Here is a 15315-nt window from a genome sequence, read left to right as displayed (position 1 = left end):
CCGATTAACTAGCCAGATCAACCCCGGGAATGTGATCAATGTTGGGGGGAATAGTCTGTCAACATCAGTCATGAACAGTGTTGGGCAAGTTACTTTACATTAGTAACTTAGTTACAGTTACTAGTTACTGCTCTGAAAAGTAACTCAGTTACTTTAAGTTACTCGTTACTTTGCAGGTAACTAGTTACTAGGAAAGTAACTTTTGAGTTACTTTTTTTTTTAACTCAATTCTCTTATTAATGCACACACATTATTTTGGGGTTGCTGTAGCACAGTGTGTGACAAGACAACTGTCAAATTTGAGCATTGTACCCATTATCACTACGACGAAAAGTAGTGGAACAAGAAAACACAACATTTTAGGCATTGAGGCATATATATTATTGCCTTCAAAAAGTAGCCAGTACACTTTTGGCAGTGTATAATTAACAACTGTATCAGTAGTCTATAATATCCTGGCTGAACAACATAAACACCGTGGTTACCGTTTGTAAAAGCGGAGTGCACGCCTAAACCTAACCTCCCCCAGACCCTAACCCAAAACCATGAGGTGTCGGACTCGTGAGGTATCGGACTCGTGAGGTATCGGACTAGGGGGCAGTCCCCAGCAGCAGAGCCCAGCGCTGCCTGCAGATAGGGACAGAGCAGAGCCTCAAAGCAGCCGCTCGTCGCGGCTGCCTTTAATAGCAGTTCATCTCCAAAAGGCAGGAGACTTGCAGGCATTTTTCTTCCCATTTCATGACAACGCGAAACACACCGTGAACACCCTCCAACGCGAGGGGAATCTGTAATTGAGAGACGAGTGCTGTGCTTGCCTGGGTGCAGCAGGGCACTGGTGACAGACAGCCTGAGAGAAGCGAGGAGGAGAGGGCTCCATGCTGCTGACTCGCCGAGTGGTGTGAAGTGAACACCGCTTACCGTACACAACACAGCTCACGCAAAATGACCCGTTTCACTATCAGAATTTGGTCTAGTAACATTAGAAAGTATAGAAGTGCCGCACGATTAGCCTACTTCCTCATCAGACCGCCGTCAGACTCGTATTTTCCTCTCTAGCCTCGCTGCTGTAGGTCCCGCACAGAATCGTGAAGTAACGAGTAACGAGCATGTTTAAACCGCAATAATTGTAAGTACGTTACGTTACTGATGAAGTAATTCGTTACAGTACTCGTTACCGCAAAAAGTAACTTAGTTACTGTAACGCGTTACTTAATAACGCGTTAGTCCCAACACTGGTCATGAATCATGCAAACATTCAATCATCCTAAAGACACTAATGCACACAAGCATAGAATATCATAATACCTACGCCAAGAAAAATATCAAGTCTTTTATTTTTTTAAGGAGTAGGTCTGTGGTCTGTACGCGTACACTTCCGGCGGGAGAACGTACACGGTGGGCGGGGCGAGATGCAGATGGATGTATCTGGAAAGGGGGGGTTCACCGTGACGTAACGCTGAATCAAATCGGCGATTTTGGAGGCCCCAAAAAAAGGAGGTTTGAACCCCTAGAGGGCACTATCACTGCCTGAAAATGACACAGTGTACCGTGTAGAATTCTAACAGTTTAGTCTCAAATGTAGAGATTTTTCCTTCACACACCACCTCAAAAGCCATATACATTAGTTGAAAGCTGAAAAAAAATTGTTTTAGGGGTTAGTCATCCTTTAAGTAAGTGTGTGTGTGTGTGTGTGTGTGTGTGTGTGTGTGTGTGTGTGTGTGTGTGTGTGTGTGTGTGTGTGTGTGTGTACTAACCTTCCTCCACCAGCAGTTTATTAAGAGTTGATGGTCTGAATCCTGAAGGGATCGCCCCCATGGCAGAGAGCACATCGGTCGTATCAATCTGTCCATCACAATCACACACACACACACACAGTGAAAACAATAAGAATGCTCAATGCAGTGCAGAACACTTGGTGCGTGGAGAGAGTCTCACCTCAGTCAGAGCCTTCCTGACAGTAGACCAGTTGGAATGGGAAGCAGTGCTGTTAGAGAGCAGAGAGGAAGGGAAACACTGACATTATTCAGAGAAAGCATCATTAAAACACCATCATCATCAATTTCAATCTAAATTAATTCTGTATTTTCATCACTTGTTGTCGTCGTCGTCGTTTTTGTTTCCCCCCAGTTTTCTCCCCAGTTGTACTCGGCCAATTCCACCTGTCTAAGTTGTCTCCGTCGTTGCTGCACCCCCTCTGCTGACCTGGGGCAAGTTGTAGACTAGTACATGCTTCCTCTGATACATGTGCAGTCGCTAGCTGCTTCTTTTCACCGGACAGCGAGGCGTTTCACCGGCAGGATGTAGCAAATGGAGGGATCATGCTATTCCACCCCAACGACCAAAGGAGGCGCTAGTGCAGCAACCAGGACACGTACCCATATCCGGCTTCCCACCCGCAGACACGGCCAATTGTGCATGTATGGACATCCGACCAAGGCAACACGGGGCGCGAACCTGCGACCCTCGTGTTGGTGCTGTATTTTTTATAACTAATATAGTCCTGGGATCCTTTTATTTGACCGCATCACTCAGAATAATCTGAAGGACAAAACTGGTTTAACTCATTCATGGCCAGTTTAGGACTGCCAATATTTAGCACAGGCCAAAGATTTTCATAATTGTTGGTCATCTTTCAAGACCCACAGTAAATTATCTATTAGCACCAAAGTGATTTGCAATACCTCAAAATGAAGATGTACGTCTCTGGGTTCACCAGGAAAAAAAAAAGTGAGCTTTTAGCATGTTCTGTACTCTACTTATAGCCATTTATATACACCCTGTTTTCACCAAAAAGGTCTCTCTGAGAAGATAAATTGCAGAAAATGGCATTTTTGTAAATCACACAATCTCAGGCAGAACTCGCTCTCAATTCTTTTATTTTGAACTGTATTGACATCAGACATGTAAATATTATTCGTTATGACACAAATGAAAAAAAAAAAATATATATATATATATATATATATATATATACATAAAGTGCTTTTTTTACATTCAACAATACAGTTTACTCAGTGTGAGTGAGTGTGATCATAGAATAGAATGCAGAGATCAGTGTAGTCTCTCTCTCACACACACACACACACACACACACACACACACACACACACACACACACACTCCTTACCGCGAGATCATCCGGGTCCTGTCGCATTGGAATCCAGTCTTCCTCGCCCTCGACAGGAAAGTGGCCGTGCTGCTTCGCTCTGTGTGAAAGCCATTTCTGTGGCGAGGCTGCTGTTCTCCTCCTGCTCACACAGTTGTGACTCCGTCTCGTCTCTTTCGGGCTGGGACACAGGAACGGGGTCGAGGGACCAGGATCGATCATGTTGGTCACGGGTTTGACTACCGCGAACGATCGATGTCCGCTGCCCTGCAGCATATGGCTCGTGCAGCGTGCCGAGGGGCGTTTCAATGGCGTTTCTCCTCTCTGCACAACTTCACAAGGAAGCGCGTTTCTCTGTTTTCTGTTTTTCCTCCTGCTCATTTCAAAACAACAGCTGCGGTATGTGTTTGATCGCGTGTTGTCGGCTTGGCTTTGAGGCTAAGGACCTGATAACATGTCACAGGCTGGGGAAGTGTTTGAACTACGCGCTGCACTAATAAAAACAAAAACACGTCAAACACGTCATTGGCCCTGAGGGCTATTCCTGATAACACGTCAAAGACGTCTTCGGCCATGAATGAGTTAAGAACCTTTGGAAACAACACAGTAAAACCAAATCTCAGCAGATTCCAGTTTTTAAAACTGAGAACCTCACCTCCGTTTGTCTTGGTCCTCGGCCATGTCTTCACCATCCTGCTCCTCCTCTTCCTCGTCTGACCCCTCATCATCATTATCATCATAATCTTCATCTTCATCATCGTTGACACCAGAACCACTCTGAAATGTTTTGGTACAGTGAGCGGTTTTAATCATCTAAGCCAGCGGTTCACAACCTTTCCCCACTCATGGCCCACTTGAAAATCTCAAAAATGTTCTCAGCCCACATTCAACTGTAAACAGTATGGAGGCCAGATCATGTGTTCTCAGCCCACATTCAACTGTAAACAGTATGGGGGCCAGATAATGTGTTCTCAGCCCACATTCAACTGTAAACAGTATGGGGGCCAGATAATGTGTTCTCAGCCCACATTCAACTGTAAACAGTATGGGGCATCCATTCTATTCTAAAGCATGCCACCCGTTCTCTTTCTCTTTCCCTCTTCCCCTGCTCCTTCCCCACCTCCTCTTCTCCCCAACATTTCCCATTCCCTCCCCACCTCATCACTTTCCTGCTCTCTCCTCTCTCACATTCTGCCTGCTCTCCCTCCCCACCTCCTCCCTTTCCTGATCTCTCCTCCCCCACTATTCTAAAGCATGGCACCCATTCTATTCTATATTTCTATATTTTCTATATTTCTCTATCATATGATTGTTCAATGTATTATTATTACTACTGTAATTTGCTACTGTTGTGTCAGCTAGAATTAGTCATAGGACAGGAGCTCCCGTCCCTTACTGAGATCTACTCCAACAGACTCAAGAAAAAGGGACAAAATATTCTCAGGGACCCTTCTCACCCTGCCAATTATCTTTTTAATTTTCTTCCTTCTTTTAAAAGGTTGAGAAGTATCAAAAGCAGAACAGCTAGGTTTTGTAACAGCACCTACCCCGAGGCTGTCCGTGCTTTCAACTCTTAATGTGCTGCAGGCTCTATTCAAGTCTGACACAGACAGATATTCCGTGTGACAGCACTTAATTTTAACGTATATTATCTTAACTTACCACAGCTGGTCGTGGTTCTGTAACCTCCCTGTGGGAGTGTTGTTTTACTTTGGTAAAATTGTATTTTGTACTTTATGCATTTTGTCACTTTTATCTCTTTTTTTTGTCGGAATGTGTGCATCGTACAGTATGTGAGGGGAATTGTATGTCTTCATGTTTTGCTGTGTTCTGTGATTGAGCTCACTAAACCAAATTCCTATCAACGATGTTGAATGGCAATAAAGTATTGAAACTTGAGCTAGACATATTTTCTGTGAAGCCCTCTGACACATGCTTGTGAATTAGGACTATATAAATAAACTTGACTTGACCAAATAATGTGTTCTCAGCCCACATTCACACAAGTGGGCACCGGGCCACAGGTTGGCAATGGCTGATCTAAGCATTTTACAATACACTGATGTCGTTAAACTAAAACCTCAGTCTGAAGTTTGAGTTGCGCTGATGGTTACTCACCAGTCACCTCTTTAAGTACTTTAAAATTCAACATTATCATTATGTCCTAAAGTGTGTATACTGTATTTGGCAAATGGATGGTGGTGGTGGTGGAAACGTAGAAACTAGAGACACAGGCTTGTTCCTGAAAGGTTGCTGGTTCAAACCCGAGACCAGATGGGCAAATCTTAGTTGGGGAACACTCTGCTATCCAGGTGCTCTTCACCAGGCTGAGAAAGACACTTCACCAGGCTGAGGCTGTGCTGAAGAGCTTCTAAATGGAGATGTGTGAGTGTGAAGCAGGACAAACTGTCAAGGTGGATTTTGGAATTTTGTAGATGTTAAATGGATGACACACCTATACATTTTTTACTGGAGGCCACATTTGCTGGCTGTGTGATGACTATAAGTGACTGGGCAGTGTAATAGTATGACTAGAAGTAACTGGGCAGTGTACTAGTATGACTATGAGTGACTGGGCAGTGTACTAGTATGACTATAAGTGACTGGGCAGTGTACTAGTATGGCTATAAGTGACTGGGCAGTGTACTAGTATGGCTATAAGTGACTGGGCAGTGTACTAGTATGGCTATAAGTGACTGGGCAGTGTAATATTATGACTATAAGTGACTGGGCAGTGTACTAGTATGACTATAAGTGACTGGGCAGTGTAATAGTATGACTATAAGTGACTGGCCAGTGTAATGGTATGACTATAAGTGACTGGGCAGTGTAATAGTATGACTATAAGTGACTGGGCAGTGTAATAGTATGACTATAAGTGAAGTGACTGGGCAGTGTAATAGTATGACTATAAGTGAAGTGACTGGGCAGTGTAATAGTATGACTATAAGTGACTGGGCAGTGTAATAGTATGACTATAAATGACTGGGCAGTGTAATAGTATCACTATAAATGACTAGGCAGTGTAATAGTATGACTATAAGTGAAGTGACTGGGCAGTGTAATAGTATCACTATAAATGACTGGGCAGTGTAATAGTGTGACTATAAGTGAAGTGACTGGGCAGTGTAATAGTATGACTATAAGTGAAGTGACTGGGCAGTGTAATATTATGACTATAAGTGACTGGGCAGTGTAATAGTATGACTATAAGTGACTGGGCAGTGTAATATTATGACTATAAGTGACTGGGCAGTGTAATAGTATGACTATAAGTGACTGGGCAGTGTAATAGTATGACTATAAATGAGTGGGCAGTGTAATAGAATGACTATAAGTGACTGGGCAGTGTAATAGTATGACTATAAGTGACTGGGCAGTGTAATAGTATGACTATAAGTGACTGGGCAGTGTAATAGTATGACTATAAGTGACTGGGCAGTGTAATAGTATGACTATAAGTGAAGTGACTGAGCAGTGTAATAGTATGACTATAAGTGAAGTGACTGGGCAGTGTAATAGTATGACTATAAGTGACTGGGCAGTGTAATAGTATGACTATAAATGACTGGGCAGTGTAATAGTATCACTATAAATGACTGGGCAGTGTAATAGTATGACTATAAGTGAAGTGACTGGGCAGTGTAATAGTATCACTATAAATGACTGGGCAGTGTAATAGTGTGACTATAAGTGAAGTGACTGGGCAGTGTAATAGTATGACTATAAGTGAAGTGACTGGGCAGTGTAATATTATGACTATAAGTGACTGGGCAGTGTAATAGTATGACTATAAGTGACTGGGCAGTGTAATATTATGACTATAAGTGACTGGGCAGTGTAATAGTATGACTATAAGTGACTGGGCAGTGTAATAGTATGACTACAAGTGACTGGGCAGTGTAATATTATGACTATAAGTGACTGGGCAGTGTAATAGTATGACTATAAGTGACTGGGCAGTGTAATAGTATGACTATAAGTGACTGGGCAGTGTAATAGTATGACTATAAATGAGTGGGCAGTGTAATAGAATCACTATAAATGACTGGGCAGTGTAATAGTATGACTATAAGTGAAGTGACTGGGCAGTGTAATAGTATGACTATAAGTGACTGGGCAGTGTAATAGTATGACTATAAGTGACTGTGCAGTGTAATAGTATGACTATAAGTGACTGGGCAGTGTAATAGTATGACTATAAGTGAAGTGACTGGGCAGTGTAATAGTATGACTATAAGTGACTGGGCAGTGTAATAGTATCACTATAAATGACTGGGCAGTGTAATAGTATGACTATAAGTGAAGTGACTGGGCAGTGTAATAGTATGACTATAAGTGACTGGGCAGTGTAATAGTATGACTATAAATGAGTGGGCAGTGTAATAGAATCACTATAAACGACTGGGCAGTGTAATAGTATGACTATAAGTGAAGTGACTGGGCAGTGTAATAGTATGACTATAAGTGACTGGGCAGTGTAATAGTATGACTATAAGTGACTGGGCAGTGTAATAGTATGATTATAAGTGACTGGGCAGTGTAATAGTATGACTATAAGTGACTGGGCAGTGTAATAGTATGACTATAAGTGAAGTGACTGGGCAGTGTAATAGTATGACTATAAGTGACTGGGCAGTGTAATAGTATCACTATAAATGACTGGGCAGTGTAATAGTATGACTATAAGTGAAGTGACTGGGCAGTGTAATAGTATGACTATAAGTTAAGTGACTGGGCAGTGTAATAGTATGACTATAAGTGACTGGGCAGTGTAATAGTATGACTATAAGTGAAGTGACTGGGCAGTGTAATAGTATGACTATAAGTGACTGGGCAGTGTAATAGTATGACTATAAATGACTGGGCAGTGTAATAGTATCACTATAAATGACTGGGCAGTGTAATAGTATGACTATAAATGACTGGGCAGTGTAATAGTATCACTATAAATGACTGGGCAGTGTAATAGTATGACTATAAATGACTGGGCAGTGTAATAGTATGACTATAAGTGAAGTGACTGGGCAGTGTAATAGTATGACTATAAATGACTGGGCAGTGTAATAGTATCACTATAAATGACTGGGCAGTGTAATAGTATGACTATAAGTGAAGTGACTGGGCAGTGTAATATTATGACTATAAGTGACTGGGCAGTGTAATAGTATGACTATAAGTGACTGGGCAGTGTAATATTATGACTATAAGTGACTGGGCAGTGTAATAGTATGACTATAAGTGACTGGGCAGTGTAATAGTATGACTATAAGTGACTGGGCAGTGTAATAGAATCACTATAAATGGCTGGGCAGTGTAATAGTATGACTATAAGTGAAGTGACTGGGCAGTGTAATAGTATGACTATAAGTGACTGGGCAGTGTAATAGTATGACTATAAGTGACTGGGCAGTGTAATAGTATGATTATAAGTGACTGGGCAGTGTAATAGTATGACTATAAGTGACTGGGCAGTGTAATAGTATGACTATAAGTGAAGTGACTGGGCAGTGTAATAGTATGACTATAAGTGACTGGGCAGTGTAATAGCATCACTATAAATGACTGGGCAGTGTCATAGTATGACTATAAGTGAAGTGACTGGGCAGTGTAATAGTATGACTATAAGTTAAGTGACTGGGCAGTGTAATAGTATGACTATAAGTGACTGGGCAGTGTAATAGTATGACTATAAGTGACTGGGCAGTGTAATATTATGACAAGAAGTGACTGGGCAGTGTAATAGTATGACTATAAGTGACTGGGCAGTGTAATAGTATGACAAGAAGTGACTGGGCAGTGTAATAGTATGACTATAAGTGACTGAGCAGTGTAATATTATGACTATAAGTGACTGGGCAGTGTAATAGTATCACTATAAATGACTGGGCAGTGTAATACTATGACTATAAGTGCCTGGTCAGTATAATAGCATCACTAGAAGTGACTCGGCTGTGTAATAGTATGACTAGAAGTGACTGGGCAGTGTAATAGTATGACTAGAAGTGACTGGGCAGTATAATAGCATCACTATAAGTGACTGGGCAGTGTAATAGTATGACTAGAAGTGACTGGGCAGTGTAATAGTATGACTAGAAGTGGCTGGTCAGTATAATAGCATCACTATAAGTGACTGGGCAGTGTAATAGTATGACTAGAAGTGACTGGGCAGTGTAATAGTATGACTAGAAGTGGCTGGTCAGTATAATAGCATCACTATAAGTGACTGGGCAGTGTAATAGTATGACTAGAAGTGACTGGGCAGTGTAATAGTATGACTAGAAGTGACTTGGCAGTGTAATAGCATGACTAGAAGTGACTGGGCAGTGTAATAGTTTGACTAGAAGTGACTGGACAGTGTAATGGTATGACTAGAAGTGACTGGGCAGTGTAATAGTATGACTATAAGTGACTGGGCAGTGTAATCGTATGACTATAAGTGACTGGACAGTGTAATTGTATGACTATAAGTGACCGGGCAGTGTAATAGTATGACTATAAGTGACCGGGCAGTGTAATAGTATGACTAGAAGTGACTGGGCAGTGTAATAGCATGACTAGAAGTGACTGGACAGTGTAATAGTATGACTAGAAGTGACTGGGCAGTGTAATAATATGACTAGAAGTGACTGGGCAGTGTAATAGTATGACTAGAAGTGACTGGGCAGTGTAATAGTATGACTAGAAGTGACTGGGCAGTGTAATAGTATGACTAGAAGTGACTGGACAGTGTAATGGTATGACTAGAAGTGACTGGGCAGTGTAATGGTATGACTAGAAGTGACTGGACAGTGTAATGGTATGACTATAAGTGACTGGGCAGTGTAATAGTATGACTAGAAGTGACTGGGCAGTGTAATAGTATGACTAGAAGTGACTGGGCAGTGTAATCGTATGACTATAAGTGACTGGGCAGTGTAATAGTATGACTAGAAGTGACTGGGCAGTGTAAAAGTATGACTAGAAGTGACTGGGCAGTGTAATAGTATGACTAGAAGTGACTGGGCAGTGTAATAGTATGACTAGAAGTGACTGGGCAGTGTAATAGTATGACTAGAAGTGACTGGGCAGTGGAGAAGAGGGCAGTGACAGCTGGAGGAGTGAAAATCAATGAAATAAACTGGTGTCATCAGTGTCATCTTGAGACACAAAATGGCTGGTTGACTGGTTGTGTACCTTCAGGTAGGTTTTAGGGACGACTCCTCTGTTGCCTTTAGTGTCCTGCGCCAGCCACCATCCATCTGCCGTCTTCCTGATGATCCTCAGCACCGCGCCCCTCTGAAACACAGGGCAACAAACCAGTTTGTGTGACCTCCCGCATTATAACTTACAAATCTGCAGGAATTGACAAAAATATGCGCGATTCTCGCAATCCCGCGCCAAATTTTAAGCCCTGGGAAGCAGCACTTCACGGAAGCTTCGAGCAGGAGCCTTGCCATTCACACCAGAAGCACTCTCTCTTCCTCAACGCTTCGCTCGGCGCTGCCCTCCCCCTGCTCACAACTTGCATTGACTTCGTGCCTGACAGCTCGGGTGCTGCACGCTTGAAAAATAGAACGGAAGCTGAAACTATCGCTGCAGCCCGCGTGCTGGTGTGATCGGTCTCGCCTCTTAACAAGGACGCTGAAATGAAACTGCCTCCACGCTGCGTAGCTTCAGCATTGCTTCAGCATAGCTTCGGCGTATGGTGTGTTCGGGCCCTAAGGATTAGATGTGAAATATTTTGCATTTCATCATTTATACAAAGTTGCTCCTTTGACTTGCAGAATGCACAACTGTTCTATTCTAATCACTTAACTTTCTGCATTTCTCCTGCTGCTTATTTATGAACCTTGTTACATTGAGAAATTCCATCAGCCTGTTTGATGGACAGGAAAGCTTTCAGAATGAATATCTGACTTGTATAAATGGTCTAGAGAAGGGATTACCAACCGTTTTTGATTTGTGATGCCACATTGACGTCACAAAAATCTAGGGACCCCAGAATTTCAGTACATTGGTAATATCATAAGTATCATCATCAGTGACATCTTCAATTGGGGTCGCGACCCCAAGGTTGGGAACCACTGGTCTAGGGGCTGATCTTCACCACACACCAAACAGTGGCTGAAAATAAAGGTGTGTAGTTGCCTTGCGTGAGTCCTATCAGCCCAGAGCCATAGAGATATAAGAGTTGTGTCATCTCCATTCACTCCAATGGCCCAGTTGATTTGTTGTATTTGTTTGACCTCGCCATAGTTCCTGGAAGTAAGTTTCTGGATTAAGCAGCAGTGTAGAGTTGCAGCAGAATGGGCCGTTTGTGAGGTACTTTGAAAGGGTTTAAAGACGTTTAAAGAATCAAATTGTATATTATCAGCTTTATTTGATGCATTCAAGCGTACTTCCTGGAACTGTTCCCCCCACACACATTAATAGCTATGTGAGTCATGTGTCTATCAAGCATTTTGGACATCAGTTGGCACCACTCTCTCTTTAGCTCACTCACTCTGTATCAGCCTAGATTTCAGAATGATTCTACTAGGACTAGAACTGTGGAAACACTGTTTGAAGGGCGTGAGCGCCCTCTTCTGTTTGAAGTCAAGATGATGGACAACATGTTTAAGACCAAATAAAAAGGCCAAGATGAAAGAAAATGTCCTCCGTTCAATTGATCAAGTGAGAAACTTTAGGACAGCACGGCGGCAGCTAGACATACATGCTCCAATGTCAGCTTGATGAGGGGGTCCAGGGGAGTCCCCAGCAAAATTAGTCAATGGTGTGAATTCACTAGGATTTCAATGAGTAGAAGTTAGCCCAAGGAGAGAATGTAGTGCATATACTTGGTCATAGCTTTCACTCGCTCCTGTTATTTCCCCATCGACATTACATAAAATTATATTATTATATTATATTATATTATATTATATTATTTTATATTATATCATATCATATTATATTTAAGCAATATAGCATGAGAGCTAGTGTGTTGTGGCAAATATATCCCGCTGATCAGTTGTTATCCCACGAGGCCGCAGGCCGACAGGGATAACAACTGAGCAGCGGGATATATGCCACAACACACGCTGCTCGAGTGCTATATTGCTTTTATAAAACGGTTTCCAAGTATGATAATATAAATATAATAATAATACTATAAGAACGACTGGCATGGTATTCTGATAGAGTCAGTTGAAACATTACTGTAAGGCGGGACCTCTAGCAAGAGGATAGACGTGCGGGTGATTTGATTGGATCGTTCTGGAGACTGAAGTTGACATTGGCCAATCCTGGCGCTTGCTGAGAAGCTGAGAGCTTTTTACAAAGCCCGACACCAGAGCCGTATGCCGACACCAAGTAACGTTACGTCTTATTTAGAAATGCAGGGTTAAGAGTGAGGGCGCGCGAGAGAGGGGTTAAGAGATTAGCCTGCGTCTATTCTTGTACAAAACATAATTTTCTGCAAAGTATTAGTAAAGTTATAAGCGAAGATCGATTCACAAGGATCTGACAGCTGTCTCCGCCATTTGTTTTTTCTACACTGTCATTTGAGGTAACCAAAGCCTTTTAGTAAGAGTTGCCATGGCAACTCAATAACCCATGGCCATGGGTTATTGGAGTGGGTTACTGGATTTATACAATGGCTGTGAACCAATCAGATTGCTTGATTTGAGAGAGCCGTTTTATAATATATCATATTATATTATATTATATTATATTATATCATATTATATCATATTATATTATATCATATTATATTATAATCATATTATATCACATTACATTACATTATATTATATTATATTATATTATATTATATTATATCATATTATATTATATTATATTATATTATAATCATATTATATCACATTACATTACATTATATTATATTATATCATATTATATTATATTAAAATCATATTATATCACATTACATTACATTACATTACATTACATTACATTATATTATATTATATTACATTTTCGGGGAGCTGCACGCCGGCAGGTTCGCCAGCTGCAGCGTGACAGCTTGACACCCGACCATGAGTTCCGCTTAACAAATAAGCAATTTATTTTGCAGTCATGCAAACACATTGAAGAGTGCCTTTTTGTCTCTTTTATTTATTTTTTTACAGAAAACCTCTTTTTCATGATTATTCGAGAAGATGGAAAAACAATTGTTAGACCTGGTTATAAGAAGCCATTTTATAGAAATAGTGAAAGGGGCCTTAGTAGTAAAAGATTAGCGAGATGGTAACACTTTATTTGGATAGTCCACCTACACAGAGTCTACAGAGTATAGTAACAGTTTATTAGTTGAGATTGAGCCTGCACGATATGAGGAAAATCTGCGATGTGCGATAACATTGTTTAATATAGCGATGACGATAAATAAACAGATATTAAAGCATGCATATTAGCTATACAGTTCCTATGTCTTTCTGCTTTAATAATGCTAATGTAGACCCCAAACATAGCCTATGCCCACTGAATAAAGAAATGAAATACACACTGACTCTAGCTGAAACTACACACAGCATGTTTGGGCTTTGGCAGAGGGGCGGAGCGCACTGTTGCAAGGGAAAGGTGTACGCTGGATTTACAACACAAGACAAAATGATCCGATGCTGAATGGGAATGCATGACGCGTGTAAATAAAACCACTTTTGTTATTCATTGCGTTTCAGGCAGTCTTTGCAATGTGTTTATTGCGCATGTTCATATTGCGATGACGATGAAAATACGATCGCCCTAGTTGAGATTCAACAATTCAGCCGTTTGTCTTTGTCTGTAGGTTTTGTATGAAAAGCTTTTTAGTTTACATTTAACAAACAGATTCTGTTTCTTCCTGTTCCACACACCTGCACCTCGTGTAACATGTATGTTCATAACCTGTTCCACACACCTGCACCTAGTGTAACATGTATGTTCATAACCTGTTCCACACACCTGCACCTAGTGTAACATGTATGTTCATAAATTGTCACATAGACTCTATAGATAATCTGCTTAGAGTTTCAGCCCGACGGGACCCGACTCAGCACGACGGGCTCGGGCTTCAACTTACTCGGGTCGGGTCGGGTGGGGTTTGAATTTTCAGGCCCGGTGAGAACTCTAAATCTGTTGAACAGTTGAATTGTTGAATGTCAACTACAACTTATAAGCGGTTGAAATGTGGCAAATACTCTGTAGATGATTATTAGATGTTACCGATGAGTTAATGTCATTGAAGACTAAATCCTAATATTGTTTGTATGAATGTGATCATTTATTTATCAGGAAGTAACTCACCTGAACAGAAAGATCTCCTTCCTGTTCTCCTCTGAAGTCGCTGAGTGCTGTGTAGATACGAGGGTCAGACTGAGAAGGCGGCTTCACTGCTCTCTTCGCATCTTCATCATTGACGTCACCGTCGTCATCGTCACTGTCATCGTCGTCATTGTCGTCATCTTCCTCGCTGTCTTCCTTGGAGGTGTGACTGTGGATCAAAACAAAGCATGTGGAAAAAGAGCCACACCGTCTTAACACGACTTTGCAATGTTAATTAACCAGACGAGCGTCCGGCTAGTACACCGGTAGATTCCTCGTATAGCAACACAAGGGTCGCAGGTTCGAGCCCCTGTGTTACCTCCAGTTTGGTCGGGCGTACATACAGGCACAATTGGCCGTGTCTGCGGGTGGGAAGCCGGATTCAGGATATGAGTCCTGGTCGCTGCACTAGTGCCTCCTCTGGTCGGTTCGGGGAGCCTATTCCGGGAGGAGAATAACGTAATCCTCCCACGCGCTACGTCCTGCCGGTGAAACTCCTCCTTCAACAAACCATGGTAATACTTAAAGCATATTTGAACATTTGAAGGCAAACTGTAACGTTACGTTTCTGCTGACATATTCACCTTATGTAGCCACGCCCATTTGACCCGGTTGTGTGGTCGTGTGACGACTTCTGGCAAAAAAAGAAAGAAAAAGGCCGGCTGCTCCAATAGCATCTAACTCTGAATTAACTAATAATTTAGCCAATTGCATGTAACATACTAAATAAAAGCAAACGGCAATGTCTAAGAATGCAACGCCGTGTAACTGGCTCGGTAAGTCTCGCATTCCAGGGAATTACGTTAACATCTGCAGGTCTTATAGACGTAAGTGGCTTGAGCTGCGCTCGGAGGAGAGAAAACCATCTTAAGCTTTCTTTGTTGGAGTCCAGGTATGTTTTACAAGAAAGTGCCCGTCATTGT

The 15315-nt window shown here is 41.8% G+C and overlaps 2 protein-coding genes across 2 annotated transcripts in view; one reads left to right on the top strand and one right to left on the bottom strand.

Moving 5' to 3' along the window:
• The window catches only part of LOC310789558 (NLR family CARD domain-containing protein 3-like), a 708349-nt gene that overhangs the window by 156261 nt on the left and 536773 nt on the right, over positions 1–15315 (top strand). The gene's annotated exons all lie outside the window — the stretch shown is intronic.
• LOC310789525 (nephrocystin-1-like) overlaps positions 1–15315 on the bottom strand; it is a gene marked incomplete at both ends in the record, with an annotated part of 149457 nt that overhangs the window by 29790 nt on the left and 104352 nt on the right. The window contains 4 exons of the mRNA XM_083651161.1: positions 1755–1842; positions 1936–2013; positions 10283–10384; positions 14375–14561. Of these exons, the coding sequence (XP_083507287.1) occupies positions 1755–1842; positions 1936–2013; positions 10283–10384; positions 14375–14561 (455 nt within the window). The remainder of the gene's footprint in view (positions 1–1754; positions 1843–1935; positions 2014–10282; positions 10385–14374; positions 14562–15315) is intronic.

The sequence above is a fragment of the Poromitra crassiceps genome (assembly GCF_964638095.1).
Source record: "Poromitra crassiceps genome assembly, chromosome: 14".
NCBI classification, from domain to species: Eukaryota; Metazoa; Chordata; class Actinopteri; order Beryciformes; family Melamphaidae; genus Poromitra; species Poromitra crassiceps.
The sequence above is the reverse complement of the archived record's forward strand: the minus strand, read 5'-3'. Positions and strand labels throughout refer to the sequence as shown.